We start from the raw sequence: 23,486 nt of genomic DNA on the forward strand, positions 1-23,486 counted from the left end.
GTATCATGTTTGGTGTATAAAATATCTATGATGTTTAAGAGATTTGGCATGTTAGCATGTTTGACCAAGTGGTCTGCTGATTCCATTGCAAATATATAATAGAGTAATTGATTTTAAAATGGAATATTATAAATTAATTTGACTAAATTTGAAAACAGTATTAGAATGTTTAAGACAACTTAATATTTATTGTATTAGAGTAAGTTTAGTTTATTAGAGTTACAGGATTGTTTAGCTGGGAAAGTATTACTCGTTAGGTTCAAAATTAAAGTGCTTATAAAGGAAAATCAAATATGGTAATACTATAAGTGTAATTTAAACCTTTTAAGATAATTGAATTCACTAGAATGTAAATAGGACTGATTTTTCAAAAAGTTTAGGTTTTTTTAAATTTTTATTTATTTATTTATTTATTTATTTATTTATTTATTATTATTTTTTGGGGGGTACACCAAGTTCAATCATCTGTTTTTATACACATATCCCCATATTCCCTCCCTTCCTTGACTGCCCCCCCCCGAGTCCCCCCCACCCTCCCCGCCCCAGTCCTCTAAGGCATCTTCCATCCTCGAGTTTAGGTTTTTTAATTTGAGTTGCTCAGACTTTAATCAAAGATGCCCTTGAAAGTGATTATGAGCACATTTATGTATATAAAATAATATAGCTCATAAATTGACTTTGATAATTTTAGTTTATATTAATAGAAAACATCAAGGAATAATAAACTTATCTGTGCATAAAGATAGCAATAATCCATCAGTTTTAAAGATGGATGATTTTTAAAAAGATGATTTTTCATGAAGTTCAAGTCCTATACAGACATATACGATTCTAACAAGCAAGTTTGTTTGCACTTAGCCTTTCTCAATAGCCACGGAAAACCAGATTTCAATTAGGAAATGTCCTAAACACAGTACCCCGTTTTGAGCCCTGCGCCCTTTCTGCCCGTGTGAGAACTCTCCTTCCCCTTCATCTTTGCTTCCTTTTTTCCACATGTCACCACTGGCAGAGTAGCTATGACTCAGAAACCAGTTCCTCGGGGTTGTAACATTAGATGATGCACGACTTGGGTCATTCATTACACGGTAAACTAATGCCCTTGTTTCACTGGGCTGGGCTCTCTGGAAGGTGTGTTGCTGCCTGCATTGCTGGAAGAACACTCACAGGACTCGCCACCGACCTGGGCTTCTAGGGACTTTTCTCTCGACTGGGAAGGATTTTGATGTTAATTGGAAACACCTCCAGAAGATTCAAGAAGCTGTAGAGGTGAAGTAAGTTTGTGAAGCACCAGCATGGGAATCCTATACTCTGAGGTATGTAACTTCTCTGGAAATCGAAATAAGATTCCCAAGATGTTAACAATTGCTCCTGCTTTTCAAGTGGAAGTTCCTATCCCTGTTAATATGTCTCCTTTTCTTCCATCTAACTTTCTGTAAGAGCACTAAGTCAGAAGTCCAGTGTGCTAGTCTTTTTGATATTTTAATATTTTAAGGCAAATTATTTTGCAATCCTAAAACTTTAGCTAGATGTAAGTAGAGAGCCACGTAGTATACATGTCATGATGTCCAGATGTTTGCGGGGGGCCTTTGGATCTGTAAAATGAAGTTTACGAAAACAGAGTTAATGGAGTTGTGTTTTCTGATTTCAAACATCCAGAAGACAAGTAAAAATTGTCCTCATCTGGATTTTCTAAACAGACAAAAGTGGCCTGGTTCATTTATGGAAATGTGTGTATAGAGTAATGCCTTTCCGCTTGGTATTTGAAAGGAAATTCACCTCTAGCAGTAACGAATAAAATCTATCCCTGTATAGAAGAGGGCTAAAAACAGACTGTAGTTTAGATATTTTGAGTTTTTTCTTTTCACAGCTAATGGATACAGAAATGCTTTTTCCTGTATTGAGAGTAACCTATTAGAATCAAATAGATTTTTAATAATGTTTCAAAGGAGTACAAAAGAGTGATGTTTAAACAAGAGGTGAAATGACATTGTTATTCACGATTTGCTCCCTCTCCTCTGTGACACAGATAACCGGTCGGTCTGCATTTCATTGCAGACGCTCAGGAGAACCTCTTTGGGTGCTTCTTCTAATACTGAAGGCAGTTTCTCAGTGTTGGCAGTTTTCTCTAACGCCAGGGTGTGTGTGTGTGTGTGTGTGTGTCTTTCTGTAGTCACCTTTTCTTTGTTTACTTTATATTTCTAGATATGTCTTGCCCAGTGACTTCAGGCTGGTGAAGAACTCACATATATGAAAATGTCAATACATATAATGTTCTCAAATGCTACTCTGGCCTTTCTTAAACCCTGGATTGCCTAAGTGCCAGGGAGTGAAACTTGTTGAAAATGCAGATTCAAGGGCCTCCACCCCAGAGAGACTGTTTCACTCAGTTTGGGGAAGGGTCCACAAACCTGCTTTTTAGAGGAGCCTCCCAAATGATGCTGATGCAGGTGAGCTGTTTACCACCCCTGGGAGGCAAACACTGCTCTGGGCTAGTGCTTTTCAAATTTTAATGTGCCTGCAGATCACTCAAGGGTCTTGTTCAAATGCAGATTACCATTCTGTAGGTCTGGGTAGGTCTGGGTAGGGCCTAGGATAATGCATTTCAGCTCACCTACATGCTGCTGGTCCAGGCCCACTGTGTGAGAAGCCAGATTATCGTGTACAGTCTAGGCCCCGGGAATAATTACTTAAGGATATCTTTGTGTGAGCAGTGTAATTGTTTGTGAATGGGGTGTTGATCTGGCAAGTGGTTGAGTTAAGGCCAGGCGAGACATGTTGAATTACTTATAAGTATCAATGAGAATATCCCCAGAAGTGCAATGAACGTTTCACTTTTCAGGTATATGAAGACAAAGCAATGTGGAACGTGCTATGATATTTGAAAGCAAATACAACAACCACACACACGCACACACGTGTACACACACCCCTAAAAGAGCCTACCTTACCTAGAAACTCATAGCTAATTATTCAACACTCAGAATTAACGCTGAGTCACAGATAGTGTCAACTGAAATAATATATGCACAAGCTAAAAGTTGAGAGTTACGTTTTATTGAGTGGACATACTGAGGACTTCAAGCCCAGGAGGCAGCCTCTCAAGTAACCCTGAGAAAACGGTTCCAAAGAGATGAGGCGGGGAGCTAGGACAGATAGGAGTTTTGCAACAAAGGGCAGGTAGTAGGAAGAAAAAATTACCGTTAACAAAGGAAAACTAGACATGTCAAGTTAAGGAATTTAGCACTTTTCTATGTATGGGAAGAATCAAGAGTCTGGGTTCACTGAAATCATTCCTCTGACATGCACCTCAGCTATCTGGGGCCAGTATCCTGTGTTTTCAAATCCTGACTTTCCTCAGGGCTCCCCAGCTTCCCTTTGGTTGCTGGTGGTGGCTGTAACCGCTGATGACTGTGACATCCTTTGTTTACCCATATGGCAGGCAATGTTTTCTTTCTCAAGCCTACAGTCGTGTTGGGATAAATGGTGTTTCCATGCAACGGAGTATCACAAGTGATACTACTTTCAGTAACTCAAAGAGGTACTTAGAAATTGGGCACATATAGCTTCTTAACAAAAGAACAATACATTTTTAGAGGAGTGGAAAGACAGAGGAGAGGACCTTGAGTTTCTAAGGCAGCAAGCTGAGGGAAGGCACATACGTGGGGGAGCTAATGGGAGACAAGGGCTAGTTAGTACATTACACTCTGGAGGTTACTTTGGTGACTTCTCCAGGATGACAAAGGTAACTTTCTCCTTCTTGGTAGAGAAAGAAGGGGGAACACATTCACATATTTATGTCCTGCTTTTAGCTAAATAGGGGGAAGACAGAGAATGTTCTTTGTATCTGCTTCTTCTCAATTGCCTTTAGTTCAAAATAACCATTACACTAAGAGGTGTAAATTAGGGTGCATATTCTGCTACACTTTAGAGCCTTGCATGGCTAATAGTTATGCTACTGTATATACACACATATATATACATATATCTATTGAGGTATAATTGACATAACATTATATTAGTTTCAGGTGTACAAAATAATGATTCAATATTTGTATATATGGCAAAATGATCACCACAGTAAGCCCAATTAACATCTATCATCATACAGTTACAATTTTTTTTTTGATGACTTTCAAAACCCACTCTCCTAGCTGCTTGCAAACATGCAATATGGTATTATTAACTGTAGTCACCATGCTGTACATTACATCCCAATGGCTTATTCATTTTATAACTAGAAATTTGTACCTTTGACCCCCTTCACCCATTTCGCACACCTCCCACTTCCTGCCCTGTCTCAGGCAACCACCAGTCTATTCTCTATATTCACGTGCTCATTTTCTGTGTGTGTGTGTGTGTGTGTGTGTGTGTGTGTGTGTTTGTTGTTTTTCATTGCTGTTATGTAGATTCCACATGAAAGTGAGAGCATATGGCATTTATCTTTTTCTGTCTTACTTCACTTAGCATAATACCTCTAAGTATTATATAACATCTTTGTTGTTGCAAATGGTAAACTTTTCTTCCTTTTTACGGCTAACTACTATTCCATTGTATATATGTGCCACATCTTCTTCATCCATGTATTCATTGTTGGACATTTAGGTTGTTTCTAATATATTTTTAAGGAAGAAGGAGAGAATGAGGGGGTGTCCCAGGGTAGGTCCTAATGTCTGCAACGGAGGATAGGCTTAGAGCTCAGTGAGAGAACTAAGCTTGGAATGATCACCCTTAGCTTTGTAAGCAGGACTTTTAAATAGGGATGATTCATTTAAAACCTTATCACACATATCTGTTCACACTATTCACAATAATAACAAACACTTAATTAGGCCTTATTGTGTGCCTGGCTGTGTTCTAAACATCTTATGTGTATTAACTCATTTAATACTCACCCAACCATATAAGAGAGTCACTGTGATGAGCCTTATTTTACAAGTGAAAAAAACTGAGGCAAAGACAGTTTCAGGAACTGGCCCAGAGTTATGTAGCTAAAAAGTACTTACTGGCTAGAGACCTGTGTACGTTCAGGGAAATTCTGCTTATGTCCTGATGAACATGCTAAATTCTTTCCCTAAAACTCTCTCAACAGACATGTCACCCTCCATAAACAAGCTGGCCTCAACCACTCTGCTCTTCTGCCAGTACTCCTCGCCATGAAGATACACTATTGTCCTTTTCCCTTAGAAAAGTAGGGTAAACTAAATCCAAGTTACAGCGTGGTACATTTTACTCCCGCCCTGTAGAGAAGTGTCGTACTGAAAAGTATTACAAACATTAGAAAGAAGGAAGATGTATAAGAACTTAGCTTAAGAATTTGTGCTTAGGAGACCTATAGAATCTTCTCTAGGCTCTGGTCCTTGTCAGCTGGGGAAACAAGGCCTTAAAAGGAATATCTAGAAAATCATATTGTAATAATGTATTCCTTTAAACTTTGGGAAAGTCTAATGTTAAAGTTACCTATGAACAGAGGTATACACACACACACACACACACACACACACACACTGTCTTTTCTGTAAAATTTTTTGGCTGCATTGGGTCTTCATTGCTGCAAACGGGCTTTCTCTAGTTGTGGTGAGTGGGGGCTGCTATTCATTGCGGTGCATGGGATTCTCATTGTGGTAGCTTCTCTTATTGTGGAATGCAGGCTCTAGGTGCATGGGCTTCAGTAGTTCCAGTGCAAGAGTCCTAGAGCACAAGGGCTTCAGTAGTTGCAGCACGTGGGCTCAGTAGTTGCGGCACACGGGCTTAGTTGCTCTGTGGAATGTGGGATCTTCCCAGACTAGGGATCAAACTCATGTCCATTGCATTGGCAGGCGGGTTCATAACCACTGTGCCACCAAGGAAGTCCCCCACACACTCTTAATATTAATGTTTTAGGAATGAATCTGTTTTTCAGATAGGAAGATGTTACCGTAGTAAAAGAGCATATGATTTAATGAAGAGGCGGATCATTTTGAAATATAGTGTCCAGAGAAAGCAGTTTAGGCCAAGCAGGGCTTTTTGGGAGAGCTGGTCCCATGGAGGAGGAGAGCTCGGGGAGGGGACAAGAATAGAGATGTAATGAATGGGAAGGCCATTGGACTGGAAATCTAGGAAACCTAGAATTTAGTCCCCATTGTGCCAGAAACTCGGTGCAGTTGGGGGAAACCATTTAACCTCTCCAGGTCACAGTTTTGATATCTATAAAATAAGAGGGCTGGGTGAGATCCGGTTCAGCACGAAATATTGTGTCATTCCACGATAAGGGAAAAGGAAACGCAAAGGCAATTGGAAGAAGAAAAATGCCTCCTTCACAATCTTACCAGCTCCTTCTATATACTTTGTGTATTGAACCCCTTGCAAAATTTTGGCATTGTGTATTTAAAAAGAGTACCGAAGAGCTTCTGCCCCAATTGATTTCTTAATTCTTTCCTTGTATATTTCAAATATTTTACAAATGATAATGTGGTACGAAATCACATTTCAAAAAGGAAACGATAGCTTCAATGTATAAATGGAAACTTGGACTAAACATTTGTAAATATTTATTCACTTATTCAGTCGCCCATTTATTTAATCAATGATATTTATATATACATACTATATTCCAGGCACATGCTAGCTCCTGGTACATGGTGAATAAGTAAATAAAAGTAGATCTTGACCTCTTGGAGCTACCAGTGTAAAATGAATATACACATTGAAAAAACTAATTGTAAGTAGTGAAAAGAGAAATCAAGGAAGCGACAGGATAAAGAGAGAGTATGCAAGAGGGGTGTATATATGTAATTAGATTTGACCTGAAAGGCTCCAGTGAGGTAGTGACATTCGAGCTGAACAATGAGGAATAAGAATCCAGTCTTGGGAATCTTGGGGAGAGTGTTCCGGATAAGGGGTGTATGTATGGAGAATTGGAAGCATGGGAAGTTGGGCCAGTTGCAATAACTGAGCAGTAGATGAAAGGTGTAGGTGAGAGCAATTCATCTGGGCACAGGTGATAAGAAGTTTTATTGTCTATGCAGAATTTAGAAGCCAGTAAAACGGACTAAAGGTTTATTTGCTTTTTTGTCATCACGGTGCTCCAGTTATTCTAAATAATGTCAGTTTAACATGGTCCTTTCCACCCTTGGGCAGCCATTGTTTGGCAGAAAGTCCTGAAGCCCAGGAGGCAGTGAGAGTGTCACTACTGCTTCCTCAAAGCCCTGCATTTACCTCTTTGGTGGTCTGAGGTAATAGGGAGATATCGGGGCTTCCGATTTGCTAGATCTAGCAGCTAGAATCTACCCTTCCTCTGTCCTTTCTCTGCATGATTGGAGGCAAAGGCCTTCTTGCCCTCTCCTGGTCCTCATCCCTGACCTCAAAACTTCTCAGGTCTCAAGTGTGGTAATGAAGCTTCTTTAACTTCCTGGCTGTGAAGACAATATCACATTCTCAAGAAGACTTTGTTTGAGGAAGAATAGAAAATAGATACATGTGTACCCTCCTTGATTTCTCCTTCACTGCTACTACTCCTCATAATCCAACCACTGCAGGGACTGTCCTTCATGTTACATAACGACTAAGTGGACCTAAGACAAAAAAAAATTCCTGTGCCTTTTTTATTTATCTGAAAAAAGAATTTACTAAGAAATTTAAATCACAGTATGTGAAGAAATGAGTCATCAGAAGGAAAAGCTTGAGATTTATTGTATAAATAAAATAAAACCCTCATTATTATTCCCTAAGATTTCCTAAGTTGAAGAGGAAGAAAACATCTTGCCTTTTCTGGGAAGACATTTCATTAGTGCACAAGGCTCTTTATCTGAACAGTGTTGCAGCAGAAACCACAGATCCTCCTCAGAAATTGTTAGGGAAAATTGGTGGAGCTTCAGCATGGAGATGCTTGATAAGCAACGTATCAAGGCAGAGTCCCAAGGGATCTTTCTTGAGACTGACGATTAGGGAAGAGCCATTACACTTTCGGGCAAGCAACACTGAGAGTGGGGGTGGTGGGGAAACTTTGCTTTTTGAGACCTCTGTTATGGTGCAAGCAGCTCAGATTCCTCCATGTTACTAAAATAATGCCAAATATTTTTCCAGCTATGATATCTATTATCCTTGGAGCAGTGTAAAACATGGTTATGTTCAATAGCACATTCAGAATATTTTAATCATCAACAAGCTGAATATGTCTTGTGCTTCCTAGAGGCACTTCTTAAATTTTAGGGGCTGGAAAAGGGAGATACAAAATGGGACAGGGGTGGGCCTTTAGCACCCAGTTCTCAGCTGTTTTTGTTTGTTTGTTTTATAAATTTATTTTTATTTATTTATTTATTTATTTATTTTTGGCTGTGTTGGGTCTTCATTGCTGGACACAGGCTTTAATTGTGGAGACTGGGGACTACTCTTCGTTGTGGTGCGCGGGCTTCTCATTACTGTGGCTTCTCTTGTTGCAGAGCATAGGCTCTAGGCTCTAGGCTCAGCCGTTATGGCACATGGGCTCAATAGTTGTGGCTCATGCACTCTAGAGCACAGGCTCAGTAGTTGTGGCACATGTGCTTAGTTGGTCCGCAGCATGTGGGATCTTCCCAGACCAGGGATCGAACCCGTGTCCCCTGCATTGGCAGGCAGACTCTTAACCATTGCACCACCAGGGAAGCCCCTCAACTATTTTGAAAGCCAGGCAGTCACGTACCTTCCTGTTCTTCTGGCTGATCTAGGAATTAAATGGACATGAGGGAGATTAACAGGAGAAAATCAAACAAAAATCTAATAACATGTATAGGTGGGAGAGACCCAGGAAAACTGAATAACTCACCAAAATGGCTGAAACCCTCATGTTAAATGCCATCTTCAGCTAAAGACGGAGAGGGTGTTCGGGTAGTGATCTGGGACCTCAAAGGGGAGAAAGGTAATTCACATAAAGATGAAAAAGCAAATGTTTGGTAAATAAATGTTTGCAGAGGCAATGGGACACAGAGTGGACTCTGATCTTCAGGCACTGCCGAGTTTCCCCCATATTCTTTGCAGAGATATCTGGTGATAGCTCTCTTCCAGAACAGGCCTTTTTTTTTTTTTTTGAATTAAAGTATGGTCGATTTACAATGTTGTGCCAATCTCTGCTGTACAGCAAAGTGACTCAGTTTTACACACATATACATTCTTATTTTTAATATTCTTTTCCATTATGGTTTATCCCAGGAGATTGGATGTAGTTCCCTATGCTATACAGTTAGGACCTTGTTGTTTATCCATTCTAAATGTAATAGTTTGCATCTACCAACCCCAGACTCCCTGTCCATCACTCTCTCTCCCCTCCCCGGAAACCACAAGTCTGATCTCAACCAACAGTCTGTGAGTCTGTTTCTGTTTTGTCGATCGGTGCATTTGTGCCGTATTTTAGATTCCACATGTAAGTGATATTATATGGTATTTGTCTTTCTCTTTCTGACTTACTTCACTTAATATGATAATCTCTAGTTGCACCCATGTTGCTACAAATAGCATTATTTTGTTCTTTTTTTTATGGCTGAGTAATATTCTACTGTATAGATGTACCATGTCTTCCTTATACATTAATCTGTTGATGGACATTTAGATTGTTTCCATATTTTGGCTATTGTGAATAGTGCTATGAACATAGGGGTGCATGTGTATTTTTGAATTAGAGTTTTGTCCAGGTATACACCCAGGAGTGGGATTGCTGGATCATATTATAATTCTGGTTTTAGTTTTCTGAGGAACCACCATACTATTCTTCATAGCGGCTGCACCAATTTATATTCCCACCAGCAGTGCAGGAGGGTTCCCTTTTCTCCACATCCTCTCCAGCATTGGTTATTTGTAGATTTTTTTTTTTGTTTTTTAGATTATTTATTTATTTGGCTGTGCCGGGTCTTAGTTGTGGCACGTCGGATCTTCATTTCTGCATGCAGGATTTTTAGCTGTGTATAGGTCAATCCCAATCTCCCAATTTATCCCTCCCCCAATAATTAGTGATGTTGAGCATCTTTTCATGTATCCACTGGCCATCTGTATGTCTTCTTTGGAGAAATGTCTATTAAGGTCTTCTGCCCACTTTTTGACTGGGTTGTTTGTTTTTTTGCTGTTGAGTTGTATGAGCTGTTTGTATATTTTGGAGATTAAGCCCTTGTTGGTCGCATCATTTGCAAATATTTTTTCTCCCATTCCGTAGGCTGCCTTTCTGCCTTTCTTTCTTTCTTTCTTTCTTTCTTTCTTTCTTTCTTTCTTTCTTTCTTTCTTTCTTTCTTTCTTTCTTTTTCTTTCTTTCTTTCTTTCTTTCTTTCTTTCTTTCTTTCTTTCTTTCTTTCTTTCTTTCTTTCTTTCTTTCTTTCTTTCTTTTAATGGTTTCCTTTGCTGTGCAAAAGCTTGTAAGTTTGACTAGGTCTCATTTGTTTATTTTTGTTTTTATTTCTATTGCCTTGGGAGACTGACCTAAGAAAACATTGGTATGATTTGTGTCAGAGAATCTTTTATCTAAATTCTTTTATCTAAATTCTTTAGGCAGCTTGGGGGGGGGGGGGAGGGGAGGTAAAAAGAAAGACTTTCTGAGTCTTCAGTTTCTTAAAAATAATCAGCCTAAAGTAATCTTCATGCCAAAGAGACACATTTTGGGGCAGCAAATTTTGTTCCCCTACATCATTAACCCATTCATGTATTTAACATAATTTCTGTTTATTGAATATCTATGTCTATTTATTGATGATAAATACGTGTTAACAAAAAGCATGAAGATCAAACCTCAGACTTCCTGGCCAGAAATTCAGCTCATGTTACGTTCTCTCTATCCTGACCATTTATCTTTCCCCCTTGCTTTGGCCTTGGAACACATTGTCATTCTACTTAGCAAGGTTAATGCTTCGACTTTTGTTCTCTATCCTATCATCTTTTCATTCTCTTTCAATAATTATTTATTTGGTCACCACCTCTGCCCATCTTCACTGGCTGCTACGTTTTTAAAAAATAATTATAAGAGTAGCTTAGATTAATTGAGGGTTTATTATGAGTCAGACCTGACCTATGTGTTTCATCTATCTAGTCACACTTAATCCTTCCTATAACCTGATAAAGAAGATGTGATTATTAAATGGAGAAAGAAACTGAGCACAGATTGTTTAAATTGTCCAAATAACATAACTGTTTCGTGGCAGAGTTGAGATTGGAACCCAGAAATTTTGCTTCCAGCGTCTGTATTTATAACTACTTGAAGCCACCACTTTGCCTATAAATGTGAACTTTGGCTGGACCCTGCTATAGCCCTCTGGGTGCTCCCTACCGCCCTCTTAGCTTTCACTACCAACTTACCACAAATCCCTCTCTGATCGCACTCTCTAATTCCTCGCAGACTGCGTACTCGGGCCCCTGTATTCTGCCTTCTGCCCAACGCTGCATGAAATTGATCTCTGAACGGTCATTAGTGATCCAATCCAGCAGTCCTTTTACACGTGATTCTCTTAACTCTATCTTCCTTCTTGAAACTTTGAAACTTTTTTTTTTTCCTTTTAGCAGATATTGCTAAACACAGAAACTGTGTGTCTAGGATATAGGAAGCCTAGGAAAGATAAGGTCTGGTTAATATTGTAAATAATATTGCTCAAGTGAGATTGAGAAAGCATTCCAAGGCACCAGGCGACTCTTGCAGGAAAACTTTCCACTTTCCGTTCCTCCTTATAGTTAACTCTCAGTGAAGATTTTGAGGAACCCAAGAGGAGGGAGATTTGTGTGGTGTGCTAAGTGAATGCGGGCCCAGTGTTGTCAAATCTTTCAATTTTTTATGAGAAGCTGGAAAGACAGATTACTACATGAAAAACTCCAGCTTTTAAAATATTGTAAATTAAAATGTTAGGAAAAGAAAAATTAACAATTTGTATGTGATGTCTAAGTGGGCCAGGAAGACGCTTTACTTTTTAGTAGAAAAATTAACTCTATAGCCACCTGTTTTCAAGTTCTGCGTAGAAGATCATCAGTTCCCAAGTGCCAGTCCGTGAGTAGTAGTGATCAGTGGCAAAGTTTCACTGGTGTATGGTGAAATTTAAAGAAGAATGAAACAGGTTTTTCCAAAGAGCTAAATCTGACAGATTTTACCTCCCTCTGATTATCGAACTCTGTCTGTGCTTTTATGACACTGAGATGCCCCCTAGTGGAAACAGCGTTTATAACAGCATAGAACGTTCTCAGCTGCTTGTACACCTCATGTATCAAATCACTTCTATGTCATGTCTAAGTAAAAATTAGATATCACAATTTAAGTTAATTTTCTAATTTTTTTAAGACTTTTCCTCCTTTGAATTTGGGCCATGTCTTTTTCTGGCTTCTCCTGCAACCTCTCTAAACACTACTTCTTTTTTTAATAATTTTTTTTTAAAGATTTTTTTTAGCGTGAACCACTTTAAAGTCTTTATTGAATTTGTTGCAATATTGCTTCTGTTTTTATTTGTTGGTTTTTTTGTCCACGAGGCATGTGGGATCTTAGCTCTGACCAGGGATCGAACCCGTACTCTGTGCATTGAAAGGTGAAGTCTTAACCACTGGATCACCAGGAAAGTCCTGACCACTACTTTTTAACCTTTTTTACCTCTTAGCAGATATTACTAATTAATTCAATTAATACTTAATATGCAATAATAACTTCCGTAAATTGAGCATCACTTGTGTGCCAGGTGTTCTAAGTGATTTTTTTACACTAATTAAAATCAATCTGAAAATATTTAGTGTTTGCCTACCATGCGCCCAGTGCTGTGTTTTATGCTGGGGCTATGGTGGTGAATGGAGTGATGTAGCCTCTATTTATGTGGAATTTGTAGCCTGAAGGTCAGTGCTTTCCCTCACTCACTGTGGCTTCAACACCTCCTGATTCCCCGTAGCTTGAAACACCCAATTATAAATAAGTAAGAAAAGAGGTACAGTTATGCCAATGCTGTGAAGGAATACTGGAGTTTATCTAAAGACTTAGATAAAATGAAAATAAGTTATGACATGAAGGATGAGCTAGCAGTTAGCCAGGTGAAGAGGCAAAAAGTGGTTTTCGTTTGTTTGTTTTTGTAGAAGGAGCAGTAAGGGCAGAGGCCCCTATGGAAGAAACTAAACATGAGGTATTGAAAAAAGGGGAGAAGTCCAGGCGGAGAGCAGAGAGGGAAAGTAGGCAAGATGAGGTCTGCTCAGGTCTTGCTGTAAAACTCTCATTGTGCTTTGCAAAGCTCCTCCTAATGCTTTCTAAAGTAAAAAGCATCTAGTTGTAGTTAATTATATAACTCATTATTTGTATATTATTTGTCTAAAATAGGTCTTCCCCCCTTGCAGATTTCTTTGAGTACAGGGGGCCTGTGTCTTTGTCCCATTACTTAATGGTGCCCTAAATTCCTCCGATATGCCGATTTTATCTTGAGTGAAAACCTGCTTTTTAGACAGGCATCATTTATCCATGAACCCAACACACTATTTCCTTACTGAGCTGGCAGTATTGTTTCCATCTTTTCACTCATTCATCCCTTCAGTGAACATTCCTGTGTGCCAAGTAATTTAGGAAATCATAAGAGGTTCCTGGTGGACTTACACGTGTTCTAGACTTAAGGCTAGACATAATTGAGACCCAAAAATCTCATCCGCAAAGCAATAGATTACAATTTGGCAACATTGATTTTAAAATGTCGGGTGACTTTTTTTCTTGGTGTGGTTTAATTATTCCCATATTTCAAAACTTGCTTTTGTTTTCCTCTCCTCAGCCCATCTGCCAGGCGGCCTATCAGAATGACTTGGGTCAAGTGTGGCGGTGGGTGAGAGAAGACAGCAACTATATCAACGTTCAGGATGGCTTTAATGGAGACACCCCCCTGATCTGTGCTTGCAGGCGAGGGCACCTGAGAATCGTCTCCTTCCTTCTGAGAAGAAATGCTGATGTGAACCTCAAAAACCAGGTGAGGCCATGATCATGGTAATTCCTTTCTCCTCGAACCAATGGAAGTAGTGGATGTCATTTTCTTTTTGTTTGTAGCTCCTAATACCAACAATTTTTTTTGGCCTTACTTTAGAGAGACTGACACACACTGAGGCCATATGATCAGGCTAAAAAGCAAAATAAAACATAGCTCAGTGAACAGGCATATTTTGTGGGTTTCGTGGCTAATTATGTCCTCGTATTTCTGCAAAGAAAAAAAAAAGCAATGGTTCACTTATTCGTCTGGATAGAGCTTCTTCCTTTCTTTTCCTCCTCCTCCTCCTCCTCTCCAAGCTTTTCTTTGCCCCTCCCCCTCTCTGCTCCTCTTCCTTACTATTACAGAAGTAATGGGAAAGATTTCTTGGAAAACAAGTATTGACCTGGTGGTGATATTTCATTAGTTAGATTTTTACCTACTAGGTCAATGTTCTGATCTCCAGAAGATCCTATAATTTGCTTATGGAATAAAAGACTTTCAGTGAGAAATCTGCCAAGAACAAATACGCTTACGAACCAGAGCCTACTTGAGACCAGACAGAAAGGCATAAAGGATATACTTAAATATGCATTACTAGCTGACTTGGAGTCTTCAGGGTTAAGGAAGAGCAGGACATGCTGTGAACATCCTCTCAGAACCCCATGGGAACATTCAGTATCTGCATCATAGTAAAGGCAACATTTAAAGTACACTGAGTAAATATAAAAAGTCACTCTTTGTACTAATTACGAATGCCTTGTACCCACTCAAGTGCATTCAATGAGGGAAAATAGCCTGTAGGGCCCCACTTGCCCCTTCCAAGAAGTTTAAAATCCAGCTCATTGGGAGTAATAATATATTATCAGAAAATGGATCGCTACTGGACTTTCTTGTTTGTGCTTCCTATTTTTTGTGTGGTTGGGTTTAAAAGCAAGTCACGGCTGTGTTAATCTGATAGATAGGCAGCTTCGTGGAGTGTGACATGATTGCCCCAGCACTCAGCTGAGGAACCAGGTGTGTGGCCTTGTGGTGAGAGCGGGTGGCCAAGACAGATATCACTGGGTTTGTGCCCTCTCAGGAGACTTGCTGGTTAGGAAGCTGAGGGAGGGAGATGTTTGTCAACACAGGGACAGGGCCGAGGAGGCACCTTTATCGCTGTTTTGCAGAGAACCTGAGACAGGCTCCTCATGGAAATCATGGGAAGGACTTCAGTGGATACTTTAGTAGAGATTTTATGAGAAGAAGTATTTGGTTTGCAATTTTCTATTTTAAAAATATTTTTAATGGTTTTTAAAGGTTTAACCTCTTCCATTTTCCCCAATACTCATCCTTGTACGTTAATATTTTGAATTGGTGCTTTCCTGTTTCTTAAATCTATATTTGAGTGATTCAGAAGTAGTAAACAGAGGCCTTAAAAGTAAGCAAACAAAGCTCTGGTGTTGATACAGATGTACATGCCTAATAGAGGATGGAAGGTATGGAAAGCAAATTAAGTTAAAACATACAGACATCTTGCTGTTGTTTGTTTGTTTGTTGGCTCTACCCATTGACCTGGATGAAGACAGAAAATCGAACCTTGATCAGGAAGGAAGTTCATCATTACCATTTTACTGGGGCACAATTTAACAGTGCAGTGTGAGAAGCGTGAATGTCTTTTATGCCAGGAATTCTATTTTTTGAAACTTATGCTAAGGACAAATTTAGAAATGCTGACAAAGCTTTACACATGACGATGTTCAAGCAGTGTTATTTGTGAAAATGAAAAGTTAAAATTACTTGAAATATTCAGCAGGTAGGATTTGGCTCCATAAATTCAAAGAGCTCCATTCAACGGTAAACAGTGCAGCCATACCAGTTACATGTTTAGAAATAGTAAATGGCATAGGAAAATACACACATTCTACACGTTAATTGAAAAAAAAAAGCAGATACAATTTTGCATGTGTAGTACGAGCCTACATTGAAAAATTCCCCATGTGTGCATTTTTAAAGACTGCACAAAGAGACAGCAGAGTGTCAGCAGTGAACTCTGACCTATTTGATAATGAGTGCTTTTAAATTCTATCCTTATGCTCTTGTCTAGTTTACAAAAATTTTAGAGAACATATATACCTTGATAGTAGAAAAACAAAAAGTGCTCTTATTTAAGAAGAGTAGAAATGAACCCTTCTTTTCTCCCTGACTTCACCTCTCTTCTCGTTGATTTGGTTGGAATTCCAGTCACTGAAGCTTGTTTTGCATTACACTTATTTGTGCCTGTTTCTGTCTACCTTTGTTTAATTACAAGGCCCTGCGGCTTTATATCCCCTGCAATTCCTGGAAGCTTAAATCTATCACCTGATAATTATTCACATATTTGAAGAATTAAATTGAGTTATTTTCATTCTTCCAGCACTGCTTGTGTGCATGTAGGAACCTGGAAAAATTGCCATGTGGTTAAAATTTTCCTGTAAACAAATCACGAAATGAATAATTGTGTACCATCGATGATTAAGGAGTAACTATAGCTTTTCATACTAATTTCAGTCCTATGCATATATCTCAATGTATTTTTCCCCCAAACCAAAATGAGCATGAGAACCCATCTTTTGATGATTCATAAATGTACATTTTACTTGTTGTCCTTCTGTGGTCCAACTTTGTCTTTAGAATGTACTGTGTTAAAAATATTTCAGTCAATGGAAATCTGGGTTTATTAATTAGATATACTCCATAGGAAGTGATGTCACACATGGGAACCACAAAAATAAAAGGCACAGACTGCATTTTTTAATGTAATATAAAAATATGCAATTTGGAACATAATATTTTATTAATAAATGGTCATGTTCTTAATCTTTTAGAAACAGAGAACCTGCTTGCATTATGCTGTGAAGAAAAGATTTACCTTCTTTGATTATCTGCTCATCATCCTGTTAATGCCTGTCCTGCTTATTGGGTATTTCCTCATGGTGAGTACCACACTCCTGAGAGCTAAAGATCACAGCATGAGTCATTCAATTTTGCCAAGTTGGTGAGTTGTAAAGAAACAGTAACAAAATAAGCTCTTGGTTTCTATTCTATAAATGGCATTTCCAACATACATGCAATGCTATGATTGCAGTAAAGCAAGAAGAAAGGTAGCCAGGTAAATCAATCAATGGCATAATAATCTGTGCAATGTTTATTTGGAAAAATAAATTAATCTTGATTAAGAATCTTCTGAAGGAAAAGCAAAACTCCTGAATATTGAAAACAATCCCATCCCTACTGTTTATTTTCTCCTTTTTTTTTTTTTGTAAGAAGAGTTTAAGTCTTTGTACATATCTCTCTGAGTTTCTGATTTTTAAGGACCCTCCCTGATGTGAATTTAAAAACAGATCTCAGGAGATTTGCACCAGAAGCTGACAAAACAGGAGATCTTTATAAAGAATTTGAAGCCCACCTTTCACTTTGGTAGATTTATTCATGGTTGAAGGAATATTTGGCATGCAGTCATCTGCTTATATAAAGAAAGATGTAGTTGGTATAGGAATGCAGTCATATTATAAGTAGGAGATGAAGCTTGAGGGTTTTTGGCTTTTTTTCTTCTCCAAATAGAGTGACAGGTTGGCACTGACTCATTCACTTTTTTTCCATCTGGTTCCTCTTGTGGCCAGTTCCACCTTAGAAAGATGACTCGACAGATACATAATCTATTCCAGTTAAATGACCAGCTCCCTTCTCTTCTTGATAATCAGCTATGGGTGTTAGTTATTCCTGTTAACATAAGCTCCAGAACAAAATCCGCCAGTAGGTAATGTTATTATCTCCTTGGGTAATTAAATGTTATACACTGATTTTGATGCTTGGATTTATGAGAGAGAAAACTATAATTCACTAATAAACACATAATCTGTTTATACCCTTGAAAATTTCTCAAAAAATTCTGTATTTAGTACATAGCATTTGAATATTTGTAGTTTTGGGGTGGGGTGAATCTGTCATTCATTTGCAAATCTTTTTAGAGATTATGAAGAAAAAAATCACAGCTATGATTAACAAGGCTCATTCAGAATTTGTCGACACACAACCTTGCTTTCTAAACAATGTTTAAAGCTGGAGGCCTGGGCAAAAATATGAATAATAGTGAATAACAGCTCTGATTGCACATGTGTTGTATTGACTCATGGGGCCTGAAATTGTAACTTTGTGATGCATAAGGGGTAAGTGACATGAGAGGAAATTGTAGGAAAAGGGATCAGAAAGGGCTATGTTACATTAGAGGATGATGGGAGGAGAAAGGCAGTTTAGACCTTGACATAGGAGGGAAGCCCAAAGAGAGGAGACAGCTGGGTGGAGCTTCCTAAATGGTAAAGGGGCTGAACTCTAGGACACGCCCACCTGAGCAGAGAGAGCCATGCTCCCTAACGCAATGGCATGGTGGGGGGATGCTCAAAGTGTCCTGTAGTCAGAATCTCAGGCAGGAAAAGTGGGTTTCTGAGGAGCTTAGTTAGTTTCATTCATGTGTTCAATCATTCAACACTTACTCATTCTAGACCTTTTATGTGCCAGACACTGTGCTGGATGTTAGGAATACAATGATGAACCAAACAGGTGTAATCCTTGTCCTCATGAGCTGTAGATGGTAGTGAAGAATGAGTCCTTAATCAAATGAAATTAACAGAAATACATGTGACATTGCCATGAGGTAGTTGGTACAGAGAGGTGGTCAGTGTTAAGATAGCGCAGATGGGAGGGATATTGCCTGGCCAGGCAGGTCAGGGAGATCCTCCTGGAGGAAGAGGGGCTTGGACTGAGATATTAAAGATGAATTTATCAGGCAAAGAAGAGAGCGAGAGGAGGATTCTAGGCAGAAGACACATTCAGTGCAGCCCTTCCATGGCACAGGGGAGCCTGGTGGGAACGAAACACTAACAGAGGCCGGTGTGGCTAGAGCAAGGGGAGCAGGGGGTGTGGATGAGACGGCTGGGGTAATAAGTGGAGGGAAAAATATATGGGGCCTTGTCACAGGCTGAAGACTTTGCTTTTGCCCCTGGAGCACTGGGATGTTACAGAAGGGTTCTGAGTGAGGAAGGGAAAGGCCGCTAGACTCCATCCTCAGTAGGATTTGGCAGCTCTGGGATGGGGCCCCAGAGTTTGCCTTCCTAGGTCCCCGGGTGCTGATGCTGCTAACCCAGGACCACACTCTGACAACCATGGCTTTACCTAATTGATATTAGAGGGCAGTCAGGAGGTGGGGGAGCGTTTAAGAAAGATGCAAAGATGCATAGATGCATAGGGGTGTTGGGATTAAAATGAAGCCTATTGATTGGAACAGTCCAGACATAAGATGGAGACAATGTTTGTAAAGAAACCTCTCTTGTTCTTGTGCTTGCTGTTTGTAACAGGTATCAAAGACCAAGCAGAATGAGGCTCTTGTACGAATGCTACTTAACGCTGGTGTTGAAGTTAATGCTATAGATCATGTAAGTTTATATTTTTAGTCACTTTGAAATCATATTGAAAATGGTATTTGTAGGTGGTCTACTTGTCATCTATAAAGCTGCTTGCTGTATTTTCTGAAACACTTGTACATTTATTTTCCCCTCCTTCCCTCCCTCCCTCCCTTCCTTCCTTTTTATTGCATCGGGCAACCTTGGCATTGTTTATATTCTGCCGCTGAACTCATGGGAATAACATTTTTATTGAATATAGAACATTTTTAAAAGAACTGCTCCACCACTAGTGGGGAATTAAGAAAAATGGAGGTTCTGATTATAAAATTCCACCCTCAGTAGTTAAGCTGGAGTCAGAAAGCCTATGTATAAACCTAGGCTTGCTACTTTTTATTTATGTGAGTTTTGACAAGTTTTAAACTTACCTGACTCTCAGTTTCCTCATCTGTAAAATGGGAACATCACTAGTCCTTACTTACAGGGATCATCACTTGAAGCACTGAGCAGAGTGCCCGGCACACAGTAAGTGCTCAGCGAATCCTAACAGCTGCTACTGCAGCCAAGATCCCAACCCACTGATGAGAAGGTCCCCATCTGTAAACTAAAGACAGATAAGGTCAAAGAGAAATCCAAATGACAGGAAGAACAGTGATAACAGGAGCACCGTCGGCTAACTTCTTCCTGTTTATAAATATAAGGTTTTGTTTTCACCTTTTGCCCCACACCCTTGCACTCATTTTTCTCTCTCAAAAACTGACTTGCATAAAATTTTATTTGATTATACCAGTGAGAGGAAATTTTGGATTCCCAGCTCTTTATTGAAAAAGCAGGCAAGTTGAAATTTGAGCTTATGAAAACCAATATTCCGTTTGTGTTCCCTGATTTATTTTATGCTGTGTACGTCTGTGTGTGTGCATGTGTTTTACCATTGTTCTGTGATAGAGAAGATGTCCCCACGCCTGTTTCTATTAATTATTTACATCACTTTAGTTTTGGTTATATTGGTATCATTGTTTAAATGGAGGTAACGTGTGTGTGTGTGTATTGGGGGGAAGAGCACACACAAGGGAAAACATTTGTGAAATGTTATGTTTTTCCTTTTATTTCAAATAGAATTTTTATATTAATTTGGATAGACTGTGCCTCATCATTTCTTTAGATAACTTTGAAATGTAGAAAGTAAGATTTTTTTAAAATCTCAGTAAAAGTTCTGTATTCCTTAGTCCATTCACTTAAATTCGAAAGGTTTAAAATGTTGCCTGTGACCGAAATTTCTCTAGGACATTTTTCTGGTTATCTATATCTCTCTCCATCTCTAGATAGAGAATCACAACCCTGTGCACACACATGTACACATACATGCACACACACATTTTTTTCCTACTATTTTCCAAAAACCATCTGCATGTTAAAATCCATTTTCCAACTCTAAGTAATGCAGTATATTGTATTTTTAGGTTATTAGACCATGTTTATCTCACATGGAAAAATTCAGAGCCAGATCTTCCATTTATCATGTTTTCATTTGATAAAAATAAGTGACTGCAGCATCATTTCCTATGATCTTAGAAGAGTTTCTGGGGCATGAGGTCCAGCGTTAATTCTATTAGTCTTGAGAGTCAAGGGTATTATTTCTTCACTTTTTGAATATTATTACTAAAACCATAGTTGTTCGGCTGCTTTTTGAAAGGCAAAATTTTGAGCACAAATACTCTAGTTATGAATCTCTTTTGACCTGTAGTTAGTGTTTTAAATTAGTCTCACAGAGTAGATCCACTATTGTATAATATATAATATAAGCTGCAACAGAGCAAGGATGTGAGACTCCTACGTGAACCAGCACTGATCTGGTAGTTGTGCTGTAACATCTGAACGTCAGCAGCCTTCTTCAGACGGTGGGGATTTTCATCAGGAACCATAGGGGATGATATCTGCGAAAAGATCCACGTGGAGACTATTTAAGGGAAAAGATGGTAACATGATCAAGGTTGTGATTGGCCAGACATACAGAATTCCACAAAGAAACCTTGGGATAGTTCAGCATCAGACTTTTACGAGCTGAATTCATTTGGTCTGGAACAGAAAACGAGGATGCAAGATATGATTGTCTTATAGGACATTGATAATATATACATTGAGGCAGAAAAGACTTTTGCACATAGATGGTTTGCAGACTGTTGGTTTGGCTTAGTTGTACACTACAACATAGGAAAAATACTTGCTAAAGAAGCCACATGCTAGGGTGTGTAAGGGTTCTGATTGGTGCTGGTCGTTTGTGTTTCAGTATGGCTGCACTGCGCTACATTATGCCTGCGAAATGAAGAACCAGACTCTCATCCCTCTGCTCCTTGAAGCCCATGCAGACCCCATGATAAAGAATCAGGTAAGGACCCCCCAAAAAATAATAAATAAATAAATAAAATTAAAAAAGAATCAGGTAAGGATCTGTGGACCAAGGTCTGAGCTTCTTCCACCAGCATAACCTTCTAATTTGGCTTTGTGTTGACACAAATTAATTGCCTCTGAAGTTGTTAGCAGCAAATTAATTGCCTTCATTAAGGAATCAAGTTATCCTATTCATGCTAGAACCGAATGACATTCAAAGCCCTTGCCAAGCCTGTGAGTCAATGGCTCTAAACTGTTTATCAGATGCTTTGCATTGACATTTGACTTTCTTGGAGATCAATAACTATGATTTCTTTTTCTCCTCAGCGTGGTGAGAGTTCCCTGGATATTGCACGGAGATTAAAGTTTTCCCAGATTGAATTAATGCTGAGGAAAGCCTCATAATCTTTGTGATCTCATATGAAAAAGTAGGAAAGGGACTGGATTCTATCTCCATCTTGGACCGTTGGCCTGTGGACCACTCAACCTGGAAGCTGAGTTGAGTTTTCGAAGAGCTTTGTATTTCTAATGTTTTTTACTCAGTGGATTTTACTGTGGAACAATCCTTCTAGGGGAAACCTTAAAGCTGTTGGGTTCTCCACTTCAGTCAAAAAAAGTGATGTTTCAAATTCAGTCTCTCCTGAAGGAGAGGACTGTGTTCTCTCTTTGCAGTTGTGTTTCTCTTATAAAGAGGCCATACCGTCCATATCCTGCCCCAGGAGACTAACTGTTCCTCTGAGGCTCCTTTGAGTATTAAGAGGAAGAATCAAAACATGTATATTTGTATAGAATGCTGTGTGTATGTGTGTGGGTTTAGCTATTCATATGTCAATATTCCTTTGGTGAAATAATTTCAACAAAATTGCCTATCAGTTGTCACCACAGAAATTGCCAGATGCTACAAGTCAGAGCTTTGTTTTCCTTTCTAGGAAGCCGGTATACCAGCATACCTCTAAATGTTTTGCTATCAGTTTACAAATAAGAGCCGTCTTGATCTTGAACAAGATTATGTAACTATCAAGTTGTTTGTTCAAAAATGTCTTTATAATTCTCTTGTGAATGCAAGGCAGTTACTAACCTTGTTACTACTGTGTATTTTTTATTGATGAAATTAAAACTATTATTGTAAATTATTTGGATAAAGGAATTCTTTACAAGAAATAGAGCTCTATGATGAGGTGGTATCTGGATTATACTTCTAGAGGAGAGATTGTGAATATCGAAGCAATATCTGTCTCAAGTCCTCTGTCAGTGAGACATAGCAGAAATAAGCACATTTAAAAATGACTGAATTTTGCAAAGCAAGACTGAATCCTGAATATTTTTAGACATGGACTAAGCCACACTATGTATGGTAACAAATACAGTCTAGGAATGAAAGATTTACCATCCGCAAACAGAAAAAGGTCTAATAAAAATATCAAATCCAGGAATATTTATTGAACTATGTACAGGGCCTTAAGGCACATATTTTGTGAGGGAAGTAGTTGTGTGTATATAGATATAGATTCTGAAGGCTTTAAATGTCTCTTACTATGTTATTTAAGATCCATTCACATGGAACTGAGTTATCAGGTGACTCTGAAGATTGAAAAAAAAAAAAAGGGAAACTTCACACATCAGTATACCTTCAACAATTTGCCAGTTTACCTTCAATTTGGTGTCAGAGTTTTGCAAAATTACCATACCATGTAATTTATAACTGTTGTCTTTCAAACTGTGTGAAAATTGGACAATTTTCTAAAGAAATAAATTCAGATTTACAAATAAGTTGGGGTAATTTTCTAAGAGT

General features: G+C 38.8%; 1 protein-coding gene across 1 annotated transcript; it reads left to right on the top strand.

The window, feature by feature from the left end:
* Positions 1-1,112: 1,112 nt before the first annotated feature.
* Positions 1,113-23,481, top strand: ANKRD22 (ankyrin repeat domain 22). Its single transcript, XM_057735947.1, has 6 exons — positions 1,113-1,313; positions 13,704-13,895; positions 16,736-16,843; positions 19,262-19,339; positions 21,594-21,692; positions 22,022-23,481. The coding sequence occupies exons 1-6, from the start codon at positions 1,293-1,295 to the stop codon at positions 22,097-22,099; spliced, it is 576 nt and encodes a 191-aa protein (XP_057591930.1). The 5' UTR covers positions 1,113-1,292; the 3' UTR covers positions 22,100-23,481.
* Positions 23,482-23,486: the final 5 nt, after the last annotated feature.

The sequence above is a fragment of the Hippopotamus amphibius genome, chromosome 5 (genome assembly GCF_030028045.1).
Source record: "Hippopotamus amphibius kiboko isolate mHipAmp2 chromosome 5, mHipAmp2.hap2, whole genome shotgun sequence".
NCBI classification, from domain to species: Eukaryota; Metazoa; Chordata; class Mammalia; order Artiodactyla; family Hippopotamidae; genus Hippopotamus; species Hippopotamus amphibius.

Excerpts from the sequence above, each read along its gene's own strand:
- ANKRD22 (XM_057735947.1), top strand. The coding sequence starts at position 1,293 with ATGGGAATCCTATACTCTGAG. Across the intron at positions 1,314-13,703 it reads TGGGAATCCTATACTCTGAG|CCCATCTGCCAGGCGGCCTA; the intron begins GTATGTAACTTC and ends TCCTCTCCTCAG. Across the intron at positions 19,340-21,593 it reads AAGTTAATGCTATAGATCAT|TATGGCTGCACTGCGCTACA; the intron begins GTAAGTTTATAT and ends TTTGTGTTTCAG.